The sequence below is a fragment of the Phycodurus eques genome, chromosome 5 (assembly GCF_024500275.1).
Source record: "Phycodurus eques isolate BA_2022a chromosome 5, UOR_Pequ_1.1, whole genome shotgun sequence".
Classification (NCBI taxonomy): domain Eukaryota; kingdom Metazoa; phylum Chordata; class Actinopteri; order Syngnathiformes; family Syngnathidae; genus Phycodurus; species Phycodurus eques.
The window spans coordinates 23,176,244-23,189,543 of NC_084529.1; the positions used below are offsets into that span (position 1 = coordinate 23,176,244).

At 41.1% G+C, this 13,300-nt stretch overlaps 2 protein-coding genes across 6 annotated transcripts in view; one reads left to right on the forward strand and one right to left on the reverse strand.

The window, feature by feature from the left end:
* Positions 1 to 10,184, forward strand: LOC133403315 (kelch domain-containing protein 10-like). Of its 3 annotated transcripts, XM_061678167.1 has the most exons (11): positions 1 to 258; positions 2,850 to 2,942; positions 3,013 to 3,070; positions 3,146 to 3,234; positions 5,632 to 5,786; positions 5,866 to 6,014; positions 6,098 to 6,182; positions 7,718 to 7,784; positions 7,866 to 7,913; positions 8,032 to 8,171; positions 8,850 to 10,184. In XM_061678167.1, the coding sequence occupies exons 1-11, from the start codon at positions 174 to 176 to the stop codon at positions 9,057 to 9,059; spliced, it is 1,179 nt and encodes a 392-aa protein (XP_061534151.1). In that variant the 5' UTR covers positions 1 to 173; the 3' UTR covers positions 9,060 to 10,184. The 3 variants fall into 3 exon arrangements, with proteins under 3 accessions (XP_061534151.1, XP_061534152.1, XP_061534150.1); XM_061678168.1 differs by having other exon boundaries at positions 3,013 to 3,234; positions 8,032 to 8,181; positions 8,850 to 8,994; XM_061678166.1 differs by having other exon boundaries at positions 2 to 258; positions 3,013 to 3,234.
* The window catches only part of LOC133403313 (uncharacterized), a 26,021-nt gene continuing 22,365 nt past the window's right edge, over positions 9,645 to 13,300 (reverse strand). For all 3 annotated transcript variants that reach the window (XM_061678161.1, XM_061678162.1, XM_061678164.1), the window contains one exon: positions 9,645 to 13,272. In XM_061678161.1, the coding sequence (XP_061534145.1) occupies positions 13,199 to 13,272 (74 nt within the window). In that variant the 3' untranslated portion in view covers positions 9,645 to 13,198. The remainder of the gene's footprint in view (positions 13,273 to 13,300) is intronic.

Genomic DNA, 13,300 nt, shown 5'->3' on the forward strand with positions numbered 1-13,300 from the left:
CTGATTGGTCAGGACGGATCACATGACCGCGACGCACCACTAACAACAGCAGCAGCAACTGCCGTGTACGCTCAGCTGGGTTATTTCCGAACAAACATGCTTCCCCTTCTAACGGAGTCCCTCGTTCGTGTCCACCAGTGAAGCGTCTTGGTCGGTGCCGCCACCTCGTCAACATGTCGACGCCGGTACAGGACGAACGCTCCGGTCAGCTCAATAGGTTCGAGAAATTGTCGTGGAGGCCCGCGAGTCGAGATTCAGGTAAATGAAACACGAGTACGGCAAAGCGCCGAGCAGAACTGGCACGCCTCTATTATCTATTATTATTACGTGCTTCGATATAACATGGTGCGCGTTTCTGTTGTCTTTACGCGTCAGGGTTTTCTTTATACAACATTGCTAAGGCTAGCTACGTTCCCTACTGCAGTGAAGCTAACCAGATGGTGGCTGTAATGTTGATACCCAGCGCCCCCTGGAAGCGTGCCTAAACTACGTCAAAGGACTCGTCGGTGCTACGTTCGACGTAACTACTCCGAAAACTGGTACGCCTATAAAGCAGAGCCAGACGCACAAAAAAGTCAGCACAAGTTATGTCCGAAACCCAACAGGAAGTGACCTTTTGAATGCAACATTTTTGCAGGGTTTATACTTTTGCGAACGCCTAATACAGCTTCTATCCGATTTGCTTCAAACGTGGTCTGTAACATCTCAAGACATGAGACATTAAAAGTTTTTTTTTTTTTTTTTTTTTTCCTCTCTTCTCTGACGTACTATATGACGGGGGCAGAGCATCAAACTTTGCATTTCACAATGCTTAAACGTAACCAAAGTCTCATTCGCGGTACGTTTTCACCTAGGCCTACGAAAATCAGCTCACACTTGTATCGAACCCAAACGTACAAAAACCTCAAAACCATGCATGTTCTAAACCCAACAGGAAGTGACCTGTGACTTTGTAAATGTACAGTTTCAGCTTTTTCACACATTTGTAGATGCCATACTTACAGTTCATCAAAGAGCTATTTGTGGTACGTCACACCTGCGCCTACCAAACTTGGCAAGCACGTATCCTAAACTCACCAGAGAGTGAATTACGACCTTTTTAATGTACACTTTGGGAAAATTTCCAGATATCACACTTTTACAAACTTGTCCTACAGGTTTCATCTGATTGACTTCAAACTTGGTCAGTACCATCTCAACACCTGAGACATTTTTTTTCCGGCATACTATATGACGGGGGCGGCTCATCAACCTTAGCTTTTCTGCTGTCACCGCAGAACAGGAAATGCACAAGAGTGGCGGACAGCCTGAAAATGGCCCCTGGGCCGTAGGTTGCTGTCAGAGAAGTGCAAAGCCATGTCAAAGGTTGTATAGACCCTTTCCAAAAAAAAAAAAAAATTAAAATGTCATGGAAAAGTTTTTCTATAATTCCATTCAAAAAGTTAATCTTTAATAGATTATAGATTCAGGGTCCACGATTTAACAATTTCAAGTATTGATTTTTTTTTTTTTTTACATAATTTGGGCTTCCAGCTCATAAAACCCAAAAAATCAGGAATTACGTAAAATAATTAGAATACTATGAAGAAATCAGCACAAATTTTGCAGGTCATAAATGTTTTAAACTGAGTGTCACGCACTAATCATCTACTGAACTCAAAGCACCTGCACAGGCCTCCCCGGGTGTCTCTAAATTGCTTCAGTTTGGTTCAATTGTCTCAGTTGGGTTCAATATGGGGAAGACTGCACACTTGACAACTGGCCAGAAGACCATCATTGATACCCTCCATAGGATGGTTAAACCACAAAAGTGCGTAGCCCAGGAGGCTGGCTGTTCACAGAGTTCTTTGTCCAAGCATATCAATGGAAAGTCTAGTGGAAGGACAAAATGTGGCGTAAGATACACCAGCAAAAGAGATGACTGTGGGCATCAGCGGATTATCAAACAGAGAAGATTCAAGAATCTAGCAGAGCTCCAGAAAGAGTGGAATGAGGCGGGAGCCGTAGCTTCAAAAACCACCACATTCAGACGCATCCAGGAGATGGGCTCCAACTATCGGGTTCCTCGGGTCAAGCCGCTTCTGAGCCTGAACCAACATAGGAAGCGTCTCAACTGGGCCAAGGAGAAGGACTGGACTGTTGGCCAGTGGTCCAAGGTCCTCTTCTCCGATGAAAGTAAAGTGTGCCTTTCTTTCAGGAATCAAGGTCCAAGGGTTTGGAGGAAGACGGGTGAAGAACAGAACACCACAAGCTGCTTGAGGTCCAGTGTGAAATATCCACAGTCAGTCATGATTTGGGGTGCAATGTCCAGTGCAGGTGTTGGTAAACTCTGCTTTCTTGAATCCAAGGTCACCGCAACAGTCTACCAGAATGTTTTACAGGACTTCATGATTCCTTCGACTGAGGATCTGTATGGAGATGCAGATTACATCTTTCTTGCTTTGATGCCAATGCCATCACAGTGCTTGACTGGCCAGCCAACTAGCCGGATCTAAACCCCATTGAGAATGTATCAAGAGGAAAATGAGGGGCACCAGACCCAAAAAAAGAGAAGAAGTCTGGGCTTCCATAACTCCCAGGCAATGCCACAGGCTGATGGCCTCAATGCCACGGCGCATCAAGGCAGTGATTAAAGCAACCCGTCACACCTGTACATTTTCCAAAAGTGTACTTTAAAAAGGTCATGCGAGCTGATTTATTTTTATTTTTGTCTTATTAATGAGGACAAAGAGTATACTAATCCTATACATGGACCTTAAGTTATATGTCAAAGATATTGACTAAATGCTCAAACGGCTTGCCATATTCGTTATTATTGTGCTTGAATTGGGTGGGTGCCGAATGTACAGGCTTCAAGACGCGTGCACGCTGGCTCCAGGCTCGACGCATCTTATCCCCTGCGTTCCCCAACCTGCGCATCCCCAACAGGTTTCTGACAGAAGGTAATGTTTTACTTTTACGACATGCTCCAACTACGGAGGAGATACTTCAGTTCGTTGTAAATGCTCTCAGGACCCTGGGTGCCCTCGGCCCGTAGCGGACACCGCTGCGTCGCGGACAGCACCCACCTGTACGTGTTTGGTGGCTACAACCCAGACTTCGAGGAGGCGGGTGGGGTAGAAAATGAAGACTTTCCTCTCTTCAGGGAGTTATGGAGGTTTCATTTCGCCACCTCCACCTGGCACCGCGTTCAGACGGAGGGTTACATTCCCACAGAGCTCGCTTCCATGTCAGGTAAGATCTGTTAACAACTACATTTCAGATATCGATAGATGAAGATTTTTTTTATCACCCAGCTTCGCTCAATGATAACAACCCCAGATGCTGAAACCTTAATCCATGCATGTATGTCTTCTAGACTAGACTAGACTACTGCAATGTCCTTTTTTCCGGCCTACCCCTATGCACCACGAATAAACTACAACTTGTATAAAATTGTGCTGCCAGAATATTCACTCGCACCAAAAATTTTATCACGTCACCACTGTCCTTAAATCCCTTCATTGGCTACCTATTGAGGCCAGATCAGACTTAAGGGTCCTACTATTGGCCTACAAATTCCTTCATGGCCAAGTGCCCTCCTATCTCTTAGACCTATTTACCCCTCTTACTGTCCCCACTGTCCCCTTTGCTCACAAGACACTTAGTTACCTCACTCTCACATATTCATAAAAAAAACGTTTGGAAGCAGGGCGTTCTCTTATCAGGCTCCTTTCGTCTGGAATCAACTTCCGCCTAGTGTTAGAAATGCTCCTTTAATCCAGCTGTTTAAACAAAGACTCAAAACATCTCTTCAGAAAACATTTTGACTTCGAATGAGGGTGTTGGTAACAGGGCCCACCTCATTATCACAGCTTCAGCCTTAATTTTCACCTAATATCTTGTTTGTTCGTTTTTTTTCCCTGTGAAGCTCATATGTTGTATTTGTAAACTGCACTATGTGTTCATGCGTACTGTTGTTGATGTATCTGTGTGTACTTGTTTTTAATATTAAGTGCATTGAAACGGGATTTCTGTCACTCCCCTTTAAAAATTTGGTTCTGTTCGACTGAAGTGTAATTCTCAAATATCCATCAGAATACAAAGAAACCACCTTTCTGTTTGACCTAGCAGAACAGGACAAAAAGGACCAAAAAAAAAAAAAGTGCATTGGGACGCCTCTATGATTTTGCACTATAAAAAAACTAACTTGAAACAGTTACCGTAATTGAAATGCCATTAATCTCTTCCAGCACCCAAAAAACAACAAGATTTTTTTGTGACTTGTTTGTAATAAGCCGTCACACACTTTGAACCTATTTAAATTTATTAAAAAAAAAAAAAAACACTTTTTAAACACATTGTAAACTTACTTGAAAACAAAATTGCAAGGATAAAAAGTATAGAAAATACTGTGTGTGTGTAGTAAAAATAATGGGATAAAATATAAAAACATTTGTTTTAATAGTTTGACATAAAATACCCCGCCCACATGCTGTAATCACATTGAAATGTATTTAAACACACTTTTCAAACATTGCAAATATAAATTTGAACACAAGATACGATACTATTAGATATGTTTAACAGAAATTTTAGCAACGTGGAGGGAACACAATAGGTGAACTACGATACAGATAATGGATGGATGACTTGACTGCTGCATTAGCGTAGGTTGGCTTACGTGACCGCCATGGTAATGGAGCCCTTGTAATAATGCTCACTATTAATTGAGACTGGCAGGTGTTAATTAAATAATGTGTTTATTATCGTCATCCATCCATGTTTTGAAACAACCCAATGACTTGACACTTTCTCCAATAGACGACCTAAAATGCCTTAAGTAATCGCCAAGTGTGTCATTCACTTAAACTAACAGTGCACCTCAAATAGACTACAAAAGAAACAGGTGCTGCCACTAAGTATTTGGTTAGTAATCCCACCGTGGGTGTGTAGGATGGATCCATAGTTTGACACCAAAGCAACAAGACTGGAATTCCCCAGTGAATTTAACAAAGGCAAAAAAAGAAATTGCTTAATTAATAAAACCTACAAAAAAAGAAAATGTCAGCATGGTCTTACAGCTGTGCAGCAAGTGCAAATTAGAATAGATGTAGCAAGTGACGACGAAGAAACATACTGTCGGTCTGTGGTGTATCTGAAGTTGGCTCGTACATCAAATTTTGGCTTTGATGGGGGGGGGGAATCGACCAATCAGCAGCTCGCAACGAGATAAACTTGGAAGTTGGGGCACTTGTAAGTCAAAGGTACCACTGCATGTAATGTAAGTATTTTTTGCCCCTTTATGAGTTAAGAAGAGCTTCAAATATACCACCTCTCAAGTGAAGCGGGGGGAAAAATGTTATTACAACATAGTCACCGAGTCCATGGATTTGCCCAACTTGGCGTTTACCGGACACAAGGAATTTTCATTGTACATAGCGAACAGCTTTAACATTAACGACTGACGGCCCTGTTTTCTGAGCGGATCAGGGAGGAAAATTTACTCCTAACACACCAGGGGATAATCGCTGTAGGGTAATCTTCCAGATAAATCTGACACATCACTTTTGCTGATTGAGATCATGTGTGGGGAATGAAATGCTCAAATTTGGCCCGATTTTTATCGCACGTATGTGTACCCCGCTTTAGCGGTCTTCCATGGTAACAACCTGCTGGTGTTTGGAGGCACCGGTATTCCCTTCGGTGAAAACAACGGCAACGACGTCCATGTTTGCAATGTTAAGTACAAACAATGGAACTTGCTCTGCTGCAGAGGGACGAAGCCCAACAAGATCTACGGCCAGGTAACTATAGCGCAGTGTTGTCATAACGGGGTTTTGTTTAGTAGACTGCCCACAAACAAGCAGCGTTGTCACTTTGCAGGCAATGGTCATAATAAATGGCTCCCTGTACGTTTTTGGAGGGACGACGGGCTACCATTACAGCACGGACCTGCACAGGCTGGACCTGACGACCAAAGAATGGAGCCACCTCAAGCCAAACAACGTCCCCACAGATCTACCGGAGGAGCGGTGAGACGAGTGCACATAAGAGTAAGAGTTGATTCAAAAGGTTGCGACATCGTCACCGTACTGATGAATGTGTGATGTCATAGGTACAGACACGAGCTAGCTCATGATGGACGGAGGATATACATTCTTGGAGGCGGGACCTCCTGGTCATCGTATCGTCTGGACAAGGTAAGTAAGGATATACAGTGGTATTGACTTCGGAGTTTGTTTCATGACCACGCTTTTAACTCAATGTATTCTTATATCAATTCAGTTTTCACCATTAAAATGCCCTTTATCCAATCCAGCCCCCCAAATGTTTTAAATCCGGAAAAACGGCACTGTATTTTATCGAACATAGAAGAAAATGTAAAGTTGTAAGCTGGTTTTATAAAGTCTAATTACTGTAGTATTCATAACTGGATTCACACTGCCCGTTCGCCACCTTGCCAATGGCTAACTGAAACAGGATGTGGCGAAGCGAATATTGCCCACATTCGCCACGCTGGCGAATAAAATTGCTTGCGTCAAAACTCAAAAGCCCTTCCTGATAGAAGTTCAAGTCTGCATGCTCATTTGGCGTGTGTGAACAGTGTTAATGGTTTAGTTTTCCCCCCGTTTCGTAAAATACTTCAATCTGCCGCCTAGCCACTGCTAGCTAAGCAGTCGGGCTTTCTCGGCTGCGGGGGGGGGGGGGGGGGGGGGCAGCGCATCGGGGGAGACCAGACCCAATGCTGCTCGGCGCTGAATTGAAGCATGCATATTTATTACGGCGACGTACGTTTGAAGTGTCAACGGTCAATGTGTCCTGCAATTCACATTAGTTCTTGCAGCTTGATAGCAGTCTTCATCAGTCAGTGCACGAGCTGCTAACCCCACTGTGGTTGTCATGGCGAGCTGAGTCGAACCATGGCCGCACGTAGCTAGCTAGTAATTAGGGAACCACTTTGTCCTGCTTTTGAAATCTGTTACAATTATGTGACAGCTAAAGTTAGCCTACTAATGTTTGCCATGAAAGATTTTGAATATTATCTTGAACTAAAAAGTTTGAATTTGCGAAAATTCTGTATAAAGTCCTTAAGATCTTTCTTGATTGTCAAACAAGTGAATCAGTTTAACACTTTTACTGTAATTGACAAGAACATTCATCAGCATTTAATGTAGTTTACCATTTGAACCGCTTTTATACTCTCATCTTGGTGATAAAATGTGTCACTCGTGCCACTCTCCACTTTATACTCTCATCATTATCCAGTATTACATTTGTACAAAGCATGACGTTAAATCAATAAGTCAATATTTTACTGTGATTGAAGGTTTTTCTTTTCACAATTCAATAGTAAAATAAATTTCTTATCAGTTCATCATAACTTTTTTAGGTCTGGCCTATAGGAAATAGGCTGCTATAGCCAATGTGTCGGTCATTGGCTGGGAAGTAGCAACTCTAAATTTTTATAGAAATTATAATAACAACAACAATAATGATTTAAATGCAATGAATGAAATATAAAAAAAGAATATAGGCAAGCCATATTTTTCATGATTTCAGAGGCATAAAAAAAACGATAATTTATCGTGATAAAAATATCGTCTTACAAATATTATCGTGACAGGCCTATATATGTATATTTATACATGTGTATGTATGTATATATATGTATGCGTGTGTGTATACATATATGCATAAATCCACATTTTTACAGCTTAAGAACTTGCATTTCCAGATTCACGCATATAACTTGGAGACAAATTACTGGGAGGAAATAGTCACCAAACCCCATGAAAAACTAGGTTGGTGCCTTATTGCTTTCAATCTTATTTTTGAAGGTTACAGATTTTGTAAATTATTCCTATTGTTTAATTTGATGACAGGATATCCTGCTGCCCGTCGCTGTCACAGCTGTGTGCAGGTTCAACATGGTGAGTTCGCCGTAATGTGGCAACCTTGTTTCTCTTCGACCGTCTTCATTATTGTTTTTCCATTCTTTCTCTTTTACCTACTTATCTACTACTTCTATCTTGGTGGTGCCCCTCGCAGAGGTGTTTATATGTGGTGGCTACGACGGTCAGCTGATCATGGACGACCTGTGGAAGCTCAACCTCCGCACGTTTAAGTGGACCAAGCTTCCTGCCATTATGCCAGAGCCCGCCTACTTCCACTGTGCCGCTGTCACGCCAGTGAGTCGTAGTAAGATTAAAACTGTAATAATAACTTCACACACGTCCAATGTTTGCGTCATCTTCTTCTACCTTCCTGTTCTTGTTCTACCTTGTATAACGTGAGTAAAGAGCTGTTGGGAGGAGTTCTTCAGGGAACTACCTCAGGTCTAAAGGCACTAAATTACAGCTTGAGCTCTTACTAGGTGTACATAAAATGTTTAGAGCCTTCCAGAGCACCTCAGTCTTTTTGTGAGTTTAGTGATCGCTCTACTCTTATGAATGTTTTTAACCTTTTTGGTGCTGTTTTCGCTGGCCCCATGTTTGTTTGGGGCCACATACAAGAAACACGTCTATAAGTACCAGCCTTTTTTTTTTTTTTAATCCGGTAACCCAAGTTGGCTATTGTTTTATCAGTTGACAAGGCAAATTGCACTTCAGCCTTGTGGAAGTGTAATGTGAGGGCAGGACAAAACTGGAGTTTTGTTTTTAGAAGAACACAGGAAATTTTTATACTTTTTGGAGATGTGGTGTTATGAAGGGATTTTCTGCAGTGTGTCCAAACAAATTGAGCTGAAGTTCAGTGCTGTTTTTGGTTGCGTTTGCTTGTCTTGGTAATTTTGTAGCAATGTGTTTTTGTTAATAAAATGATTTTTCTAGAAATCTAATTTAAAAAAAACAAAAAAAACTTTTTCTTAGGCTGGCTGCATGTACGTCCACGGCGGTGTAGTGAACATGTCCGGTAATCGTCGTACGGCCTCGTTGTACAAAGTGTGGCTGGTGGTGCCCAGCCTGCTGGAACTGGCCTGGGAGATGCTACTGAAGATTAAGCCTCACCTTGCTCAGATGTCCACACTGCAGCTACTCGGCCTGGGACTGCCACACACGTTCATTCAGCGGCTCAAGTAGGTGGAGCACCGACGTAGGGGCCGCTCCGTAATTGGACACAGAGGCGAGCGTTGCATGGTGAACAATTGTTTAAAAAAAAAAAAAAAAAAAAAAAAAAAGGATTGCAGTTCTGAAGATTGCCTTCTGGATTACAATCTCTTCTATTTCCTTTATCTTTTTGTGAATGTGTTTTGTTTTATACAGCTGTGTTAAAATGAGCTTATCTGTGTACACTACACAAGCCATTTTAATTTGATCGACCATAGTGTCATTTTATGGCCTCCATAACTGGTTTAAATTCTGCACTCGAAAAAGGGGATATCTGATGCACTGATGTCTCATTTTTGTATAAAACTGTTCCACGCAATTGTATATCGTTCGTATTTTTGTGTTGAAACAACGAAATGAAAAAGCGTGGAACTGTGACAAAAGTAGGAAGTTTAGTTTTTTTTAATGTAATGTGCAGCTGTGATTATTTCAATTGAAAATTGAATTATTATTTTTTAATGGCATCACTGTGACTTTCCTCGTGCCTCTTCTAGGTTTTTTTTTTTTTTTTTTTTTTTTTTTTTGTGTGATTATTTTACACTTGCAGCCTCAGCAATCTTTTTCTTTTTTTTTTTTCCCTTCTGGTGCCTTTTGAATGCTCAAATTGCTCGCGATGATCGACTCTGTGCCGGTTGCGTGCAGGTAACACTACTACTACTACTAAGTTGTTTTAAATCACTGTGCTGTTTACGATGTGTTTGCTTGTTTTGTGTTTACTTATTTTTAAACCAAATTTTATTTCCTGAATGTGTAATATAGAACACATTTATTCTTTTTTATGTTGGTTTTTTTTAACTGATAAAGTGGTACCATTTGAAAAGCACATTTATTTTTTTTCAAACCTGAACATGTTTATCTTCAGAATTAAAATTTAATTTGGTTTGTTTTCCACTTTCCTACATTTGTTAATATGAAGCCAGTCTGCTTCAGTGTGTTCAAAGTAGGCCTTGCTTGTGTCAGACATGCTTCTATTTATGACGTTTGTGATCTCTCCTGCATGTCACTGTACTGTACATAAATGTTTACTCAAAGGAGCATTTCGATGTAAATCTTTCTAATTCCTGTTGTGCAATAAAACTCGGGCAGACTTTTTTTTTTCAAAATATTTAAATATTAGTTTTATTTACACACACACACACAGTCATGGGGGTTTTTTTCTATTAAAATTTTACATTGTATTTTGACACACTGAGGTAAAAACAAGAGCATTTCAGTGCACATTTATCTCTAGTTTAAAAAAAAAAATACTGATCAAGTCAAAGACCAAACATTTACCTCAAACAGTTTTACTTCAATACATTTGGACTGTAGACAACTTAATTTCAGTGGTTCAAATCAATTCATAAAGGGAAAACTTTTAGATTCACTACATGGAGTGAAATTTCATGATTTTTAAAAGATTACAATGGTTTCACTTTTTAAATTGAACTACTGAAATGAACTTTTCTGGTATATTATGTATTGAGTTGTGAGTTTTCAAACATGGAGTGAGAGTAATGAACTCAAGTTTTTTGGGGTTTTAAAGCAACTTCATGGAATAATGTGCGATTCTTCAGCTGTGGATTGTAATTTACTTGCGCAAACACTCCACACAACTTGTAACGTTAGCATCTACTATATGCTCGGGTTAACACAACATGAAAGGTGTCCTGGCTGGTCCACCACTTGATGCACACCATGGCTTTGAAGCAGTTTGTTTTCTTGTCCAGTTATTTACATACACACAAAAAAGTGAAGAATATTTGGCTTTTGAGTGAAATTTCAGGATGAACCTAAAATGCATTATGACCTTTAGCAGGGCAAGCTTAAATTGACCACCTCTAATGTTTTGAATGTCCAACTGTTCAATGTTTCAGTGCTTTTTGCACAATCTTTTCTTCTCCAAAAGGTGCTTAAAAGCACAATTTTGAGCTAGGAACATTTCCGAAGACATCCACTTCTATGCCTTGTGGCTCTTCCGGTCTCTCTGTAGCAACCTGCTGATGACACTAACATTTCTAACTCACAGGCCACTTCCCCTTGAGAACATCCTGTTTGGTAACTGTAAATGTGGAAGGCGCACCTGATAGTGTAGGTTGTAACCGACCTACTAGTCCTTTTAGCATTAGCCCCAAGCAGCTAGTTAACTGCAGCAAGCCTGTTCAGATGCATAACAGATTCCCTCCTTTAGGTAGTACCATTCCTACTCAGTCTACTAGCTCCTGCACGTTAGTCATAGGTTACTCCACTCGTAACATCAAGCAAAATCCAGCTACTATAATGTGTATTCCTGTGGCCAGAGCACCTGACATTGAAGCTAGCCTTAGAGAGCTGACTCGCATTAGGCCGAGACACTAGCGTGGGACTTACAACACTAGCTACTTGGATATAGTCATACAGTGCTTTGAAAAAGTGTTAGACTCCTTCCTGATTTCTTTTTTTTTTTTTGCATGTTTGTCACACTTAAATGTTTCCCATCATCAAACAAATTTAAATATTAGTCATTGACGACACAAGTAAACACAAAATGATGTTTTAAAATATTTTTTGAAATCATATTATCTAAGGGAGAAAAGAAAATCCAAATCTACATTGCCCTGAGTGAAAAAGTGATAGCCCCCCCTGTTAAAACAGAACTGTGGTTTATCATACCTGAGTTCAATTTCTCGAGCCACACCCAGGCCTGATACTGCCACACCTGTTCTCAATCAAGAAATAACTTAATAGCTCCCTCGCCTCGGAGCAAGCCTTCTTCGTGGGGGAGTTTTAGTGCGCTGCCAAACACCGGGACGGCAAAAGGGCCAAAGATTGGCTCCGGGAGCGGCTGGAGTCCAGCGGGGAACCCCTCATCGCCCACGCGACCAAGTGGAGGTTGCTCAGCAAAGAGGAGTCGGCGGCGTCAGCTCGCCCTAAGATGTCGGTGTGCCAAAAGTGTGGCCTTCAGCTCCACGCTGCGTACGGTCATAGCAACTACATAACAGCCGGCAGGCAAAGAATGACATTTTGTACCCCCTACGAGGGCAAAGCCCAAGGGGTTGTGGTTGACGGAGCAACGTGCCAAGGAAAAAGATGCCCTCTCTAAATAGTAAGTCGTTTAAATGACAATTGTGTGTCTTTGTGGTCTTTCACTACTTTTATCTCTCTTTCTTCCTCTTCAATATAAATCAATTTATTTCTCTTCTATATTTTTTAACCCTCCGCCGACGTTCGTAATACAGACGCCATTGCCGTTCAAGGTAAGCTTCCTTTGATTAATTTCTTCACTTTACATAGTTTTTACTGGGTCCGTCCAATGACTTATTTGCGTCGAATGAATTAGTTTGTGTCCACACACGTTGCTTCCGAGTCATTAGTGCAACAGTTCAACAGGTGTCTGTGAAAAATTCTAACTGAATGATGATATAATAGTATTCAGCCTATTACGTCGTTGCTATTGGGTCACATTAATTGTTTGTGTTGACACACGTGGCTTTCCAGTCAGTCAGAAAGTTGTTAATGGTCAATAGAAATTATAATATGATTTTATTTTCAGCACGATGGATTTCCATCCTCAATTCCGCTACCTGGCTTTCTCGAAACAGCTGACTCTGAAATGTACTGAATGGATGATTCTGCTCCAACTGACCGGGCCAGGTCCTGAGTCAGAACCACTTTCCCAAAGGCGTCTACCTGTGGCACCTCTTCAAATAGACTCTTACGCCATTTTACAACTAACATTGTACAGCACCATACCATGAGATAAATGTTGCCCACTCAACATCCATTTGCAGCTGGTCATCATGGAAGGGGGATTCTCTTCCACCTCACCCCCTTCTGCGGTCCCTTGTCAAGCTTTTTTTTCTCCCAAATGGGGTTTTTAGTTTTTCCTTAGGGGGTTTAGATTAGGGGATGTCGTCAATCATTTCCAACTAAGGGCTAATCAAATAAACTTGACTGTTGTGAATTTTACCGTGAGAGAATAGAGAGTCGTGCAAAAAGCATTGAAATATTAAACAGCTGGACGTGAATTTAAATGTTTATAGAAGGTAACATTAATCTATAGTTATCATGCATTTTAGGTTCATCTATCCCTAACTTTTCGGAGTAGTGTCGATGTAGAGTTGCTTTAAACGACATACTGTCAGTCCTCCGAGTCAGCAGCCTGCTGGTGATGGAGCGAAGTAATAGAGAGCCAATAGGATTAGGTAGACAACCACCAGAGCTGTACCTGCATTAAAATACAAGACCGAAAAAAG

Bases quoted from the DNA above. Each gene is read 5' to 3' on its own strand.
- LOC133403315 (XM_061678166.1), top strand. From the start codon at position 174: ATGTCGACGCCGGTACAGGACGAACGCTCCGGTCAGCTCAATAGGTTC. The intron at 7,785-7,865 runs GTTGGTGCCTTA...ATTTGATGACAG, and splicing joins CAAACCCCATGAAAAACTAG to GATATCCTGCTGCCCGTCGC. The intron at 8,172-8,849 runs GTGAGTCGTAGT...ACTTTTTCTTAG, and splicing joins ACTGTGCCGCTGTCACGCCA to GCTGGCTGCATGTACGTCCA.